This window comes from Hyperolius riggenbachi, chromosome 4 (genome assembly GCF_040937935.1).
Source record: "Hyperolius riggenbachi isolate aHypRig1 chromosome 4, aHypRig1.pri, whole genome shotgun sequence".
Classification (NCBI taxonomy): Eukaryota; Metazoa; Chordata; class Amphibia; order Anura; family Hyperoliidae; genus Hyperolius; species Hyperolius riggenbachi.
The window spans coordinates 318,184,189-318,202,086 of NC_090649.1; the positions used below are offsets into that span (position 1 = coordinate 318,184,189).

The 17,898-nt window shown below is 40.3% G+C and overlaps 1 protein-coding gene across 4 annotated transcripts in view; it reads left to right on the forward strand.

Annotated features, from left to right (window-relative positions):
* HIVEP2 (HIVEP zinc finger 2) overlaps positions 1-17,898 on the forward strand; it is a 258,918-nt gene that overhangs the window by 208,306 nt on the left and 32,714 nt on the right. For all 4 annotated transcript variants that reach the window (XM_068231705.1, XM_068231706.1, XM_068231704.1 and 1 more), the window contains 2 exons: positions 4,635-4,679; positions 7,862-13,206. In XM_068231705.1, coding sequence (XP_068087806.1) covers positions 8,134-13,206 — 5,073 coding nt within the window. In that variant the 5' untranslated portion in view covers positions 4,635-4,679; positions 7,862-8,133. The remainder of the gene's footprint in view (positions 1-4,634; positions 4,680-7,861; positions 13,207-17,898) is intronic.

Below are 17,898 nucleotides of genomic sequence, written 5' to 3' on the forward strand. Positions count from 1 at the left end.
CGGCATCTAGTGTTAAATACTAACAAGGAGGAGGTTTGGATTTAACCTGAAACCAAACTCTCTCCCTCCCATCTATGCCTAGCCAGTAATGTGGGGAACTACCCCATTGGCTGGGAGAGGTTTAGCTTTCAAGTCAATACTGGCAGGAAGGTAAGGTCTACTAAAAAAAATCTAAGGAGATGTGGGAGAAGATTTAAATGGCTGTGTGGGGACACTTTACATTGATAGTTTATCACCCTCTTTAGGTACGTGCAAAACATGAATTTGGGGCTGGTATTAATAGCACATGGTGTTGATATTTTTTATATTTTGTACTCGCTTTTTAAAAAAATAAAAGTAGGAACTGAGACATGTCTTAATACTGTAATATAAAACTATACCCAAGTTTAAACTCAAATTCTAAATTTAGACTTAGGGCCGGTTCACACTTGCGGTTCTCTGCCAAACGGACCGGATGACCGGATCCGGTCAGGTTGCATCAGGTGTTCATCAGGATGCGATCCGGATCCGTTTGGCAAAAGATAGTAGAAACCGAATAAAAATGTTGGGGTCTGGGAGGTCAGCAGAAGGTGGACCTGTGGAATCAGGCCCTCCGCTGTTTAGCACTCACCTCCACCTCCGACATACTGCCAACATCTCCAGCACGTTTAAAGTCACTGCTGCTCCACTCCAAAATGCTTGCCCATGTGTCCCCATCCAAAATCGCCGCTACAATACGCATAGGAAGTGGGGTAGAACATCCGGATTTTTAGCCAGTGTGTTGTGCGCTATCCGGTTCTCAATGGTTTTTATTGGCCGGATGGTGCAGTCCGGCTCCGCTCCGGATACGGCTGCCGGAGGAGCCGGACCAAAAAATAGCGCATGTTGGGTCTTATGCCGGAGTCCGGATCCGGTCCGGATCCGGTCCGGACGAAACGGACGCATGTGAACGGACGCATAGGCTTTCATTGCTATGCCGTGCGTCTGTTCCGTCCGTTCTGCATGCGGTCCGGCACGGCGATTCCGGACGGCGACCGCTAATGTGAACCGGGCCTAAGCTTTAGCTGTTTTGCTATATGCATCAGCTACAAAAATCCAATTCTCTTTTTCTATCAGTTTGCACATTAAAAAGTGTTTTGTTTTTTTATTAAGTGGTAACAGTGTTAGTGTATATAACACTGGTGAGATGGTTAACATATATCATACAAGGTCTTCTGAACAACTTTAAAAAAATGTACTCACATTTACTGTTTATGCTCAGACTTTCAAATGCTTCCCAGGATCCTTTTAACAATTCTAGCACTAAGCCTTTCTAAATCAGGTTGTGCATAGCTGTGAATATTTTGTATCTGAGGGAGATAAGTATGCAAGAACAGCTTCCTCAACAACTGTTCTGCTAAAAAAAAAGGTGTTGATATACTCCACTTCTGAGTCAAACCGTCGCTGTGTGTAATGGGTTCTGTACTTTCTTCTTCAAGTTGCTATATAATTTGAGTTCAAAAACTCATCATACTTTTGGTTTTCATAAGCAAGAGTCAGAAACAATGATCAAACTATTTCACTGGCACATGAATGATCCATTCCCATCATGCAGCTACACAGGGCTCAATTCACCAACCACCCTTTATAGATCGTTATTTTATGTTTGTGTAGATTTTTAGAAATTGAAAAGTATACCATTATTTTCAGCTTAACATTTCATCCATACAAGAGCACATTTATCAAGACAGGTACAAAGTAAACCGGGGGAAAATAAAAAGCAGTGACCCAGAGCAACCAATCAGCTTTCAGTTGTTAGGTGAATTAGGGATTCTGATTGTTGTGTGCAGCTAGTTTAGTTTTTTTATTCTCTTTAATATTTCTTGAAAAATTAACCCTAATGACTGTCATATGTCATATCCTAGCTAGAAAATCTCATGTGTGTGACCATCGTATGCTAAGGAAAGAGTTTTGTGGGCTTCGGGAAGGTCTAGGCTGTTATTTTTGGAACCTCAAACTGAATTTCTTAAGGTCTGTTCCCTCTACACAATTCTTTCCAATGATTTTTCCTGTGACCGGCGCAATTTGTGTACAGGTGCGTGATTACGTAAACAATGCTTAGCGACGCTTGGCGATAAGGTGATCCCCGACGACTCCCGCGCAAAGTATCTTGATCGCTTGAATGTTCACGCCTGTCATGTGTTGTCGCATATACCCTCCGCCAGGTAGATTGATCAGGAAGCTCTCGTTGTCATGGGACGTCACTGGGATCCATCTTCCTTGGTCGCAAGGCGAGTATTCAGCTTTACTCAGTGCTAATTAACCTAGATCAAGTCTGCCTTCAGTTGGGCTTAAACATACCAGCCATTATATCTGGGTAGCTAATACTGACAGGTTCAAGTCACCGCATTTTCCTTTATTAGTCTTTCCTTTGTTTCCATGAAAACGGCCGCTCAAGGGAACCTGAAGTGAGAAGTATAAGGAGGCTGCCATATTTATTTCCTTTTAAACAACACCAGTTGCCTGGCAGCCCTGTTGGTCTGTTTGGCTGCTGTAGTGTTTGAATAACACCAGAAACTAGCATGCAGCTATTCTTGTCCGATCTGACAAAACTGTCAGAAACACCTGATCTGCTGCATGCTTGTTCATGGCCTATGGTTAAAAGTATTAGAGGCAAGGAATCAGCAGGACAGCCAGGCAACTGGTATTGCTTATAAGGAAATAAATATGGCAGACTCCATATACCTCTCATTTCAGGTGTCATTTAATTGGCAATGCTAGCAGTGTGATGGGGAACCAGAAGATGAAAACAAAGTAAAAGAAATGCATTGAAATGTTTTAATATAATCGTTTAAAACTTCTTGTAAAAAGATATAAAGATGGGTTCAGTGAGAGCCACTTTTTCTGTGCTCTTAATTTACACTAACCTGTTCCAGGAAGTACATTGTGTCTCTTTAAAAACAAATATAGTTCCTAGATACATATACACTCTTTCAGCAATACTAGGCACTCTTATAAATATGTATTCATGCATTTATATAATCCTCCAATCATGTGGCAGTAGTGTTTACTAATCCCAATCGGTTGGTGGCTGTTTCCCGCTGGGTCCCCTATTTTTTACAAATTAGTGGTCACTACCTAATTGTGGCAAGGAGGGAGGGACTGCTGAGTCTATGAGATTTTCTGCTGGGTCCCCTCACCTAGACTAGCTTTCAGAACATTTCCAACACTTTGCGTTCAGGGGGAAGGTTTGCCCCTAATAGTGTATTTGTGTGTAATGGGAAGCTTAGCAACAATGATTTCATGAAGAAGAATATCCTGAGCTTTTCATAGAACTTACAATTCAAATAGCATATACCAAAGAAATTGTATGTCTGTGGTTTCTGTCTGTGTACTGAGGGTTGTTGATCATGGTGAACTACAAGGTTATTTTGTAAGTAAGGCCTTAAACTACTTTATTTTAATTTGATACATTAGTGAACAAGACATGTCCTCCCTTCCCTAGTGTATCCTACATGATTGTGTGCTATGACCACCTTGTACTTGTTTTACTGGGCCTACCTAACCAGCGCAAAATCACATGATCATGTATTTTGTACCCTGTTCGTCTATATAGCTTTTGTCCTATGATGTACTGTATAGCTCTGTTACGTTACGTCTGTCATTGTATTTATTGTTCAATGCTGCGTAATATGTTAAAGCTTTATAAATAAAATCCTATACAATAAAGTCCCTGTGTTGCTGCGTCCAACTGTCCCTGTGTCCGTGTTTTTTTGCTACTGCGCATGTGCACAGAACGGACAGCCGTTGGGACAGGCGGACGGGGCCAGGGAGCCGGGCGGGCATGTGCGAGCAGGCGCGCTTTGTGGACGAGTGCGCGTGCATGCGCACTGACCAGCGGCGGTGGTGGCAGGACCGAGACCAAGAGCCCGTTTTTAAACAGGCTTAGGTCAACTAGTAAATAATAATATTACTAATGTGAGCTTACTTTATTATGTAGGAGAAATGACAGCTGTGCCTCAATAACAAATTACATTTAAGTAAGAATATAAGCCAGATAATACTAACACATTCCACATTTAAAGGAAACATACACCAAAACAATATGGAGGCTTCCATTTTTTATCTCTCTGTCTGGACACGATGTTTCTTTATCCATAGTGTTGATTTACAGTTTCCAGCTTAGTGTCCTGGTACAAGCATAAAGATCGGGTGTTCTGGTGCAACTCTCACTGGCTTTGTACTTGTTTTTGGACATTGACATATGAAGCACTGAAGCCAAGATTAGCACCACAAGATGTTTGTCTGCAAAAGCAGAGGTCAACAATGGAGGATGTAGAGGTCTATAAGCTGATGATTGTATGAAGCACATCTTTATTAAGGACAATGATCAATGGTACAATGAGGCGCCTCAGGTGAATAGAAGTATGACAGCACAGAGTACAAAGAGGCACGGAACAGCAGACTTTCACTGTTTACTTCCTGTGCCTGTCATTCTTGGCAGCTGGGTGCGTTGATTTTCATTATGCAAACAAGAGATCTGCCCTAAAACTTGCGTGTAAGGGATTTTAAAAGTTTAGCGTGTCCTGTCCTTATTATAGTTTCACATCTCTTTTCTGCTTGAAATGAAAGAAAAATGCTATTTATAATCAAACTCTTTTCTTTTTGTTTTACAGACAACTTCAGCCTAGCCATGAGTATGAATTTCCTGATGCTAGCAGGTACTTGTAATCATTTTCTCTCCTATGATGTAGATATGCTGTAATTGTTGTTGTAAGAGACAGAACACAGGATGCAATGTGAGAGCAGACATAAGCCTTTACTTGTGAAACTGAGTGATCTACAACATTCTTATTTGTAGCTTGAGATCTCATGCTAGAAAACTGCAACATTGCTCAAAGTAATTTGTATGTTCAGTAATGACAGGACATTGCATTTACACATGGGATGATAGTCCTAATGTATTACTGAGGACCAAAATGATTCATTGTTTCATAGAAGGGCCATAAAGAGTTATAGCTCAAGAAGTCGTAAGGAGATTTCTATGTTGCTGGAGTATGTTAAGTTGAAAATCTTCAGATGTTTTAAACTACTACTCATTTCACTGAAGAACCATGTCTATATATTTTAGAGGACATTTCTTCAAAGGAAGTGCCTGGAACCATTTACCCTGCAATGGGTTTGGGAGTTGAGGTGAATTAATACCTTTACATATTACACGCTTGTAAATGTTCTAACAGATCTACTGTTTGAGATTAATACATAAATATCACAGCCATACGGACTGATGTAAGTTTACAAATGTAGATACAAATCTCTAATTTGAAGATGTAAATTTATGACACAATGGAAGGAATTTGGCACCACTGGTTAAAGTATTAGTGCATGCGGGAAGCCAGGATCTGCACTCTAAGTGCGACCCTCAAAGTACTTTTATCATTAGGTTTTTGTTTTTTAATCAAGGTTTTAATGTTTACACTGGCGCTCAGGCTAAAATCTTGCTATTTCTTGATGTTTGAGCTGGTAGGTGCATTTTTTTGTTTTATAGTGAGAGAAAGTTAGGATGGGAAAATAAAGATGAGCTTGTGTGCATAGGAGAGACTTCTCCCATACAGATACGATCTTTAGTACTTTTTGCCTGAATCAAAATATCTTGTACTTGCATATTTTCCAATCTGTGTTATTATTATTTATTGGATTTATATAGCGCCAACATATTACGCAGCGCTGTACAATAAATAGGATTACAGACAATGATAACAGGGGTGACAGCACAATACAGGTAATAGACAATAGATACAACAATACAGGTAATAAGCAATAAGATACTCAACACAATGCAGATAGTAATGCAATGCCAGATCATACACTGGAGTGGTAGTGGTAAAAATACAAGTTCCATAAATCTGGGTAAAGTGCACACAGTTAAGTATGATACACAAGGGGAGAGGGCCCTGCCAAAGGCTTACTATCCAAGTCAAGCACAATTCTGAAGTTTCTGAATTTCCTGTTCCTGTCAGGATCTAATGCTGCTTGTGTTATGTCCAATAAAATGATGCCATTTCCACCCTAATACTGCTGTGGAGAGATTGTTACTTCTTGTCTACTTTTTAATTGTAAAATGCTGAAAAGTTATTTTAAAGAGAAGATGAAAATGATCTCCACAGAGATGGCTTAGGAGAAAAAAAGTGAATTGCATATGGCCCCAAATGCCTTTTGGATTTAAGACTACACTTTTCATGATGCATGCTTTCCTGTCTGCCTGTTCACACAATATCCATTTTATTGTATAGGTTTTGTCATTTGTGTTGCTGTTATGGACACACCCCACAGGTACAATTTTTTAAGGCAGTCGATGTGTTGCCATTCATCTGACAGAATGACACCCATTTACTGCCGAGTGCAGTGGACTGCAGCTGAAGTTCTGATCGGCACAATTTATCCATTATAGACTAATCCACTGCCACTCTGTCAAGTGTAAGGCTATGTTTCCACTGCAGTGTGAATTTTTCATGTCCAAAAATTAATGCACAATTTTTTTGATTAGTGAAAAATTGCATGTAAATTTCTGTGCGTTATGTAAATTTTCAGTCGCAAATTTTCGCATTGGTTAAATTTACATAATCTGCCTAATAACATCTTAAGATGACCACTAATTATGCAATTTACTGAACGAACGTTTGCGGACGATTCTTCGCATGAACGATAAGAAATGATCGTTTGGGACCACTAATAGATAAAATATCCTAACCAATCCAATCAGATTAATGTAATTGATCGATCCCATCAATCTGATTGGTTAGGATATTTTTGTCCATTGTTGGTCCCAAACAATCATTTCCGATCATTCATATGAAGAATCGCTCGTAAACCATCGTTATGTAAATTGTATCCTTAGTGGTCACCTTTAGTAATGCTGACAACTTCCTGTAACCATGCTGGGTAGAAAGTGAATAAATTAAAGCTGATTTGCGCAAATAACTCAAAAATTTGCATTGCTATCCAATGCCATATAAAAGCATTATGCATGAATCGTCCGAAAAAATGAAGCAGGACCTTAGATTTTTTTTCCGCGTACAATCGCTTAGGAAAAGTCGCATTAAAGGACAACTGAAGTGAGAGGAATATGGAGGCTGCTATATTTATTTCCCTTTAAACAATACCAATTGCCTGGCAGCCCTGTAGATCTATTTGGATGCAGTAGTGTCTGAATCACACCAGAAACAAGCATGCAGCTAATCTTGTCAGATCTGATAATAATGTCAGAAACACCTGATCTGCTACATGCTTGTTCAAGGTTGATAGCTAAAAGTATTAGAAAGGAAATAAATATGGCAGCCTCCATATACCTCTCACTACAAAATGACTCATGTTGCCCTATGTGCTGTGGCAATTCTTCAACTGAAGGCAGACTATCACTTTAAAGTGCAAGTCCATGATTTTTTATTTTATTTTACTTTTAAATAATGTTGAAAGGGCCTAATTTTTTGTTTTTTTGGGGGGAGGGCGGGGGATAGGGTGAGCAGTAGTGTTGCCTGTGTCCTCATTTGACAGATCTTTTCTTATTTCCCTTGCCTGAGACCTCCATGCAGCTTTGTGGCTTTAATATAACAATCCATAGTCCCCAAAAAATAGGGAGAGGAGAAAAAAAGGTTTGTGTTGTTGCTCTCCTCTCTTTCACTTTTGGAAAGATGTTTTCATTTCCTTTCTGGACAGGAAGTGAATTCTCACAGCGGACGTTGCAACATTAAGAACATCAATAAAAATTCAAAAAGATTCTAACCTCTTACAACACTATCAGAAACATAATATTTTACCTCTTATTTTGGACTTGTTTTATATTGTAATGCATTGTATTTGTTTCCCTTGACCTAACAAACACTTTATTTTGTTTTTCCTCTAGGTTGTACATCTATGAAGACTAAATCAGCACTTTAGTTGCTCAGAAATCCACATACTGACTTATTGTGAACCTAATCAACTGCTTGGAAATCGTGTGGACATGGATTGCAATTTCATCTGATATCTACATACTACATGGAAACTTTCATTAGTTGACTTGAAGAGAAAATTGGAAACATGCGAGAGACATTTATTTAAAGCGTAAAGTCCTTCACACTTCATGTGTCTGTATAGCATTAACGTAAGCTAGCACTGAAGACCAAGGAAATCAAAATGGACTCTGTATTAGGGCAAGAATCTACCTCAAGATGTGGAGAATCTGATAAAGTACCCAACAGATGGTGTCAAGAGAATCCAGCTGTTGCAGCAAGCACTTACGACAGTCAAGAAGGAAAAAGGCAGACACAGGTTAATCCTGAGCATCTTACAAATCCAGCGACAGTACAATATTTTAGTTCTTTGAAAACAGGATCACAGAATGAGACTACGCAGCAAATGCCAGAAAAGCAGTTTGCACAAAAGCGAACGGGTTCCTATACTCATCGGCATTCACTTTCATTTCCCCAACATACTGTCCATCAACAGAGGCTGGTGCACAGCACAAAGCCTCATCAGAGTATGGAGAGCCATGCTTACCCTTACAGTCACTTGGCTGTACCACCAGAGGACTTAATCTTTCGAATGCATGGTCACAGCACTGCATTCTCTAGAAAAAAGCTTTCAGCACTTGCTTCATACAGCCAGTATTCTCAAAAGTCAATTGAGCAATTGGAAGATGCCCATAAAAGGGAGCAAAAGCCCAAAAAACCTGGCAAATATATATGTCCGTATTGTACACGGGCTTGTGCCAAACCAAGCGTGCTGAAAAAACACATACGATCTCATACTGGAGAGCGCCCATATCCATGTATACCCTGTGGTTTCTCCTTCAAAACAAAAAGCAACTTATATAAGCACAGGAAGTCACATGCACATGCTATAAAAGCTGGACTAGTTCCTTTCACAGACTCTGGTGTTTCCAAGTTAGATCTAGAGGCATCTTGTATTGATGTAGAAACAGAAATACATTCTGATGGGGAGCAGAGTACAGACACTGATGAAGAGACATTGTTGCTAGGTGAAGATTCTGAAAAGCTCAGCCCCAGTCCACAGATGCCATTGGACACAGCGGTCAGATGTGGAGAATTACTAGATCCAGGGTTTCATACATCCGAAGAATCTTTAAGTGGCTCAATGAAAGTGCCAATATTGATAATCCCCAAAAGTGGCATTAGCTTACCTAGTGAAAACCCTCATTATATAACACCTGACTTAATGTACAACCCATCATTAAGTGTAAAAATTGATGAACCACATACCACCAGGCAAAAACTTGCACTAAAGCTTACTGAAAAGAAAGGGCATGATCCAGAGAAGTGTTTAAATCTTTTGAGCCCACACAGCAAAGGAAGCACAGACTCAGGTTACTTTTCACGATCAGAAAGTGCTGAACAGAATATAAGTCCCCCCAATGCTAATGCAACCTCCTATGAAGAAATTATTTTTGGCAAGTATTATAGGTTAAACCCCAGATCTTCATTGCAAAGTCAGGAAGCTAGTCTGTCAGTTGTTAACACTAGTATGTTTGAGGAGCACATGCCGCAGTATATCGCTAAAAGAGATGGGCTATTAGACCACAGTAAATTAAAGACCTCAAAGTCAAGATTTAGTGGAATCCATGCTTCTGAACCACATAAATCACACCTTCTTACAGAACCTGCTGAAAATGACTCTAAACGGTATCCTGAAATTCAACAAGGCCAATCAGCAGGTCTCTTAGAAACACCAAGTGATGTATCACCTCTTATACGAAGCAACTCAATGCCAACCTCAACTGGAACTAGTTTAAGCATACCACCTTCTATTAGAGGAAGCCACTCATTTGATGAACGTATGACGGGTTCTGATGATGTATTTTATCCAGGCACTACAGGCATCCCTCATCAAAGGCTGCTCAGGAGGCAAGGGGCATTTGAGTTGCCACTGGTCTTGGAGGGTCATTCAGAATTGGATGCATATACAAGAATGTGTAAAAATGCAGCTTCTGCCTACAGCAGGAAAGCTGCACATGAGAAACCTATCTCTTCTAAAGAGAAGAAAATGGCATCAGTGTATGATTATAGTGTCCCAGGAATTCATACACGGTGGGATGACTATGAAGTTCAAAAACAGGGTTTTAGAGATCTTCAGTATATAAGCGGAATTAAATCCTTAGGTGAATACTGTACAGATGCTACAGCACCTTTACATTCTCGAGTTGGAACAATGATTGAAAACAGAAAGCGAAGAAAGGAGAAGAGTGTTGGAGATGAAGAAGAAGTTGCTGTGCCCTCAGGTTCAATGAGTAGCTCAGCAGGTAGCCCTGTCACGTTAGATTATGACATAAAATCTCAAAGTCAAGAGTCTAGTAGGGTTAACTTTTCTATTTCAGGGCAAGAGTATGTTTACAGTGGATCTCAAGATATGGGAAGTCCTGTACAGATATTAGATGAATCTTCTTCTGACACTGATAAAATTGTAGACATGATCAATAGGAAGCCTCCTGGAAATGTCATATCTGTAATTCAGCACACAAACTCTTTGAGCAGACCCAACTCTTTTGAAAGGTCTGAATCTACAGAATTGCTTGCTAGCCAGAATGCAAGCTCGCCACCAGAAACCTGTGACAGTGGGAATACAATGTCCTCAATGAGTCCGGACTGGCCACAGGTATCAGATGTCTCTGAATCTCCAGGAAGACCATCTCCATCTCAACATCAACAGCAGTCTTCATATCACATGCCACCCAAATTGGTTCGCCAACACAATATTACAGTACCTGAGATTCGTGTTACTGAGGAACCTGATAAACCTGACAAAGAGCCAGAAATTCCTGTTAAAGAACCTGAAAAACCCCCAGAAGAATTTCAGTGGCCTCAGAGAAGTGAAACTCTTTCACAGCTTCCCGCAGAGAAACTACCTCCAAAGAAGAAACGACTTCGGTTGGCAGACATGGAGAATTCTTCCGGAGAGTCAAGCTTTGAGTCAACAGGAACAAGCCTTTCTCGTAGTCCAAGTCAGGAGAGCAATCTGTCGCACAGTTCAAGCTTTTCTATGTCTTTTGACAGGGATGATATAATCAAGTCATCTATACCAGCTAAACAGGATGATATTGGAAGGCCTCCAGAGTTTTTAACTGTTCCTCCTGGAGCTTACTCTCTTTCTGTTCCTGGCCATCACCATCAGAAGGAAATGAGACGCTCTTCTTCTGAACAGATACCTTGTCCTAGCCTTACTGACATACCTGAAATTCGAAGCAAATCCTTTGACTATGGTAACTTGAGTCATGCCTCCGGGCCTGGTGCTATTGCTACAAGTCTCTCTCCAGTGCGCGAAAGGAAAAAGTGCTTTCTTGTTCGTCAGGCTTCTTTTAGCGGCTTTCCTGAAAATGCCCAGGCAGACCAAGAACAAACTGGAAGTCAAGAACAATCTGATCAAGTTCATGGTAGTCGCAGGTCTTCACAGGTTGCTTGGCAGCTTTCTCCTTCATCATCTACAAATTCTGATGATGCTGGAAATGTAGCAGTTGGTACTTCTCCACAACCTACCTGTACCTCATCTCCTTATACCCTGCAGTCTGTATCAGGCTATGATGCATTAAGAAATTCTTTGGGACCTTCGGCTTCCTATATTCCCAAAAGACATTTACCAGAACAGCAACAATCATTTTCACATCCTGAAAAAGTTTTATATTCACCGATTCATAATACATTTCAGTTACCTTATCCTTCAGTATGCTTGGCTCAAGTACCAGCTCCACACCCACTTTTATGGCCATCGTGTATAGATCCTTTGCAAAGACACTTCCAGCATCATTTACAAAGTTTGCAAAAAACGTATTTCAAGACACCCACACAGTCAGAAGTACACTCATCTTATTATCTTGATACTGCACAAGAACATACTGGATGCAAACCTCAGAACTACCTTAATGCAATGGAAAAAAGTTATCAGCCATATTTAGATTCCTCCTTTTCCCCATCAGTTTCATCATCATCATTATCATCCAAGAGGTCTAAACACATTCTTTCAAAACTGCAGAGAGATCACAGTGGGGGGTCAAGTGATTCTTCTACTGACCAACAACTTTCTGTCTCTCCTAATGCTGGCAGCCTTCAGTCTTTGTCAGGACCCATAGTCCCAGTTAGAATTCAAACACATGTGCCATCCTATGGAAGTGTTATGTACACTAGCATTTCTCAATTTATTGTTACGCACGCACAAACCAACAGCTCATCAATAGTCATATGCAAAGTGGATGGAAGTACATCACAAAAGATAATGGCAACAAATGCATCAATTAGAAGTTTGGGACTCAACATAGCCCAGATGCTAGCACCTTGTGGAGAACTGGATCAGTATCCTCTATGGAAAGTACCACAGACACTGGGGATAGAATCTACAATCCCATTGTGTTTAGTGTCTACCTCTGATAGTGCATCTACGTTTGGAGGGGGCAAGCGGATGCTCTCACCTGCAAGTAGTTTAGAACGTTTTATGGAGACAAAACAACAAAAACGTGTTAAAGAAGAAAGGATGTATGGACAAATAGTTAAAGAACTAAGCGCTGTTGAACTTACTAATTCTGACATAAAGAAAGAGTCGTCGCGACCCTCAAAACCGCAACTAGTAAGACAAGGTCGCACAACAGAGCAGAAGGACAGTCATTCTTCTCATACTCCACCACCATCAAATTCACCTTCTAATGTTTCATCTAGTATGGATAAGGGGTTGTCTGAATTCAAGTCTAGTGATGTTACTGAAGGACGAATGTCACCAGATGAATTTTATGATGATGATGATGATGTTGCATCAGACATGAGCTTAAGCCCTCAGAGGACATCCAGTGAAACTCTTGAAGATGAACCTATTGCAAACAAAGACCTGGCTGTAGGAATTTTAATGCAGATATCAGAAAGTTCTGGGACAAAAGATGAGCCCTCAAGTATACTAATAAAAGATGTATCAGATAGCCAACAAATTCTCCAGTATCCAAGTCTGCGGACTACTACCACTGTTAGCTGGTGTTTTCTCAGTTATGCCAAACCCAGCCACACAGAACAGAAATCGGTGAAGTCCTCTGTGTATGCCTCATGGAGTGTTAGTTCCTGCAATCCCAACCCTTTGGGACTCAGCACAAGAACATCCCTAGCTCTGCTGAGATCCAAGCAAAAGAATACGTTATCAGTTTACACTGTGGCTGCTATGCATAGATCTGGAACTGGCAAATTAACATCTTCAAGAGTATGGAAACTTCAGTTTGCACAGGTAATGCTTCAGTTCAGTGTCATGGCTGTAGTTTTGAAGTGTAGTAGTTATTTAATGAAATGACCAACTAACACAGACATTCTCCAGCAAGTACTTTGAATCATGCTATAATGTTATAATGACACATAGTGGATTTTTAGTAGAAATGTATTATGGCAGTGTACCCATAGTTGCCTTTCACTGCTGCCATACTAAATGACCAAAATATTTCATATTTGTATACTTTATCACAGTAATGATTACATATCACCACTTCAATCTGATTTATATATCCTTTCTTAATAATGTAAAATTCCTTAAAAATGTGATGCACTACATTGTGGTGCATTATTTCATATAACTTTAATACAGAGGCCTAGTAAGGACCTTCTTCAACAGTGCCATAATTGGAAAAACAGGTATTAGTTAGTCATACAATGCAATAACCTTAAACATAGGTACAGTTGTGTTCAAAATTATTCAACCCCCACTGAAAATGAGTGTTTTGGCCAGTTTGACATTGATTTTGATCATTTCAGTCATCTTGTTTACAATGAAATCAAAGAGGCACTTTGTCAGACAAATATAACATAACATTTATAATGACATAACCACAAATGCCTTTTCTGTGCTCATATCATTATCAGTTTTCTTCAACCCCCAAGTGACATTAATTAATTCATTTTTAGTACTTAGTACAACATCCTTTATATAACAGCTTTTAAACGTGAAGCATAGCTTGACACAAGTGTCTTGCAGCGATCTACGGGTATCTTAGCCCATTCTTCATGGGCAAAAGCCTCCAATTCAGTCACATTCTTGGGCTTGCGGGCTGCAACTGCTTTCTTTAAGTCCCACCAGAGCTTCTCAATCGGATTTAAGTCTGGTGACTGCGATGGCCACTCCAAAATGTTCCAGCCTTTAATCTGCAACCATGCTCTAGTGGACTTGGAGGTATGCTTGGGATCATTGTCCTGTTGAAAGGTCCAAAGTCTCCCAAGCCTCAGGTTTGTGATGGACTGCATCACATTTTCATTCAATATCTCCTGGTACTGAGAGAATTCATGGTACCTTGCACACGCTGAAGCTTCCCTGTAACTGCAGAAGCAAAACAGCCCCAAAGCACGATTGACCTCCCGCCATGCTTCACAGTAGGCAAGGTGTTCTTTTCTTCATAGGCCTTGTTCTTCCTCCTCCAAACATAGCGTTGATCCATGGGCCCAAACAGTTCTAATTTTGTTTCATCAGTCCACAGAACACTATCCCAAAAGGCCTATGAAGAAAAGAACATTTTCTCCTGTTCTGGTTGTACTTATGGCACCCTTATCCTGCTCTGTTTCTGTACCAGAGGTTTGAGCAGATTTTCTACTTTTCTGGGACCCCATTGCTGCAAAATGTGTGTGCTTTCCTGTACACCACCATGCATCAGGAGTTGTGCTTCTGACATAGAGAATATAGGATGTGACTTTAGAAGTCCTTCCCTCACTGTACATTATGACATGGAGGCCTTGTTGGTCAATTATTTAAAGCATCTTAAGGTGGCTATACACAAGTCTATAATTCTGGCAGAATCAAACAAAATGATTTAAAGGGAGCTCGGGAAACTAAAAAGATTTATACATACCTGGGGCTTCCTCCAGTCCCATACACTCTGATCTATCCCACACCGCCGTCCTCCGTCTTCTGCAGCACCGGTACCGGGTCCCCGCACTTCTGTCAGTCGCAGCAAAGAGTGCACTTCTCCTGCATAGACAGGCTGCGACTGACCGCAGTGCGGGGACCTGGTACCGGTGCTGCAGAAGACTGAGGATGGTGGCGTGGGAGCGATCGGAGCGTATGGGGCTGGAGGAAGTCCCAGGTATGTATACATCTTTTTCGTTTCCTGAGCTCTGGTGCACTTTAATGGCCATTGCAAGTCCAACTAAAATGTTTCTGATTAATTTTGGACAGCTTATTTCAGTGGATGGAGAAAGAGTAGTAAAGGATCAGTGGTCACACAGTTTTGTGCTTTATCAAGTTTTATGCTGGGAATACACAATGAGTTTTTTCAGCAGATTTACTGGCCGATCGATTTTTCAATAGTTTTTCTGATCGATTTCCATTCAACTTCTATGAGAAAAAAGATCAAAATCAGATCGGACCTGTCAGAAATTATCTATCGAGCCATCTATCTGCCAAAAAATACTCATGGTGTATTCCCAGCATTACAATGCTAGCCAGAACAGCTATTCAATCAATTTTCTGTCAGATTTCTAATGAGATTGAATGTTGCAAGGTGATAAATAATTGTTGCTGCCCACTTAACCCACGTAGGGCTAGGTTTAGGTTTGTAAGTTTGCTTATCCTTATAATATAAGCACAGTGAAAAAAATACTTTGGTGATTTTTTATTATTGTCCATGGAGATTTGATGCTGATGTAATATTTGTGTGTATATGTATTAGACCTAAAGATCTAATTCTAAGTGAGTTACTAATGTTACGTCTCAACCAAACTATAAATGCAAACATTAACTTCATTGTAACCCCGAAAAACTTACCCTAACACAATTTTCAACACCACAGATTTGTATTAGGACCTGAGAGTGTTGTTAAAAATGCAAAATAAGTGAAGAGATGCTCAACACTATTTAAAAGACCAGTTCCAGGATAAAATTCTGTGTAATGCTGGGAATACACGGTAAGATAATGCGCCGGAATCGAGTTAGCGGCTTGATACCGGCGCGTCCCCGCGGCCACCCGGATCGATTCCGCTCGTCCCCGCGGGCACTTCTTATCAGCTGTTTGGTTTTTTTGCATTGTCCGCCCCGCGGGGATAGAACGCGGAATCGATCCGCCGTGGTGATCGGACACGTCGTAAATTATCAGTCGAGCCATCAGCAGCTCGATTGATAAGGAAAAACTCGCCGTGTATGCCCAGCATTACTTTGAGCAGTGTGTTAAGAGATAGTATTGTGTTGGCAAAGCTGATAGATAGGTGTGGTCGCTAGATGGCTGCAGTTTAGGCAGGCCATACACTTTTTAGATTAGCAGCAGATAGATCTCTGATCTATCGGATGTGTTTAGGAACATTTTTTTCTAGGAACAGATTTCCAATAGAATCGATCTGATGGCATTTTTTGCCATCAGATTTCCATTAGGTCCAATGCAAAATGATAAGCCATCTCAACAGATCGACCTAGATTTTCCAGCATGTTAGATCGATTGAAATCATTCAAAATCTAAATCGATTTGTGATCGATTTCGATCGATCGGCCGATAGTCGGCTCAGTGTATGGGCACCTTTATCCTAGATTCCTGCAATCACATAATAAACTACATTTTAGTTACTGACATTTTTTTTTGTCCCTGTACATTTTCACAGCAAAGTTGAGTATTCTGAATCTGAAGAGGTGCTTTGGTCTTTGTTAAGGTGTGTACAGATGACAGATAACAAATATAGCCATTCTGGACTGGATCAGGCAACAGTTTTGTGTCTGCGGACCTGCCAGAAAGTCCTCTAACTATTAATATTGAAAAATCTTGTCCAGTCACTTTTGTTTTTTTCTGGTAAGATAACTTTGGTGCTGTGTTTGTACAAATCAATAACAACCATTAAAGTGGAACTAAGCTCAGAACCTCTTCTTTGCTCTAAAAGATAAGCAACAGCATGATAACCCGAATGGGAAAAAAAATCTTCATTGCAATTTATGGAAACCCTAAAAAAACTGACGTTTTTTGTTTTTACTTTTGCAGAGGGCACTGAAAGGGTTAAGCCTCATTGTTTACTGTATGAAAGCTGCCTTGGCAGAGATCCCAGCAGAGCTCCTGAAGTCTGTTGCAGCTGCTGATAAGACAGTTTTATCCAATTAAACAAACACAGATCACAGAGAAGTGAACTTATTAAGCAACTATCTGTGGAATAAAGGCTTTTCATTGTGTGCTGTGTAAGAGTTCGGGTCTGCTTTAATTCTCCTGTGATTACAGAAGAGAGCAAATTGACTTATTCTTGTGTGGGTGACCACCAACAGTTCAGGGGCCCTAGGGGAGTTTGGGGGTTGCTGTTACTTTAGTAAAGTAAAAACAAAGCTTTCTTTGCCTTAGTATTATAAGAAATTAGAAAGTGTATAGTAAGGCACTGCCCTCGATATAGACCTAATGAGAGTGCTGTAAACTGACCAGTGGATCGCGCCATTTCTATGTGGGTGAAATCAAGAATCTGTAAGTACAACTTTCAAAAAAATCCAGTGATCTTCATCCAATGTCTTTTTTTTGGATTTGCTATCCTGTGTCTGTCAGTATTTCTGTCCCTTCCTATCTAGACAGAAATAGAGAAGGTCTTTCCAAGTGTGAGATAGCAACTAATTAACTTTCCTCTAGAGTGGGAAAGAGTTAAGCTGGCCATATACTCTACATTCCAGAGTGCTGTTACCACTTCGTTGTAGCATAAGGATGTTTGTACGGTGTATGGCCACCTTTAGAATCCTAAATAGCATTTACTGCTGTACCGCGTTTCCTTTCCTGTTCCCAATACTATCAATTTTCATATTAACCTCCCTGGCGGGGAGGCGGTTATAAAATATAACATGTCCAGTGAACAGAAAGTGGCCTTTAGAAGTGAAGAGTTATGAAAAGACAGCACTAACTAGCTGTTTGATGTTGATTTGACTCTAATATAAACACACTCCTTTCAGGGGAGCTTATAGGCATAGATAACTCTGATGGATAGTACAAGT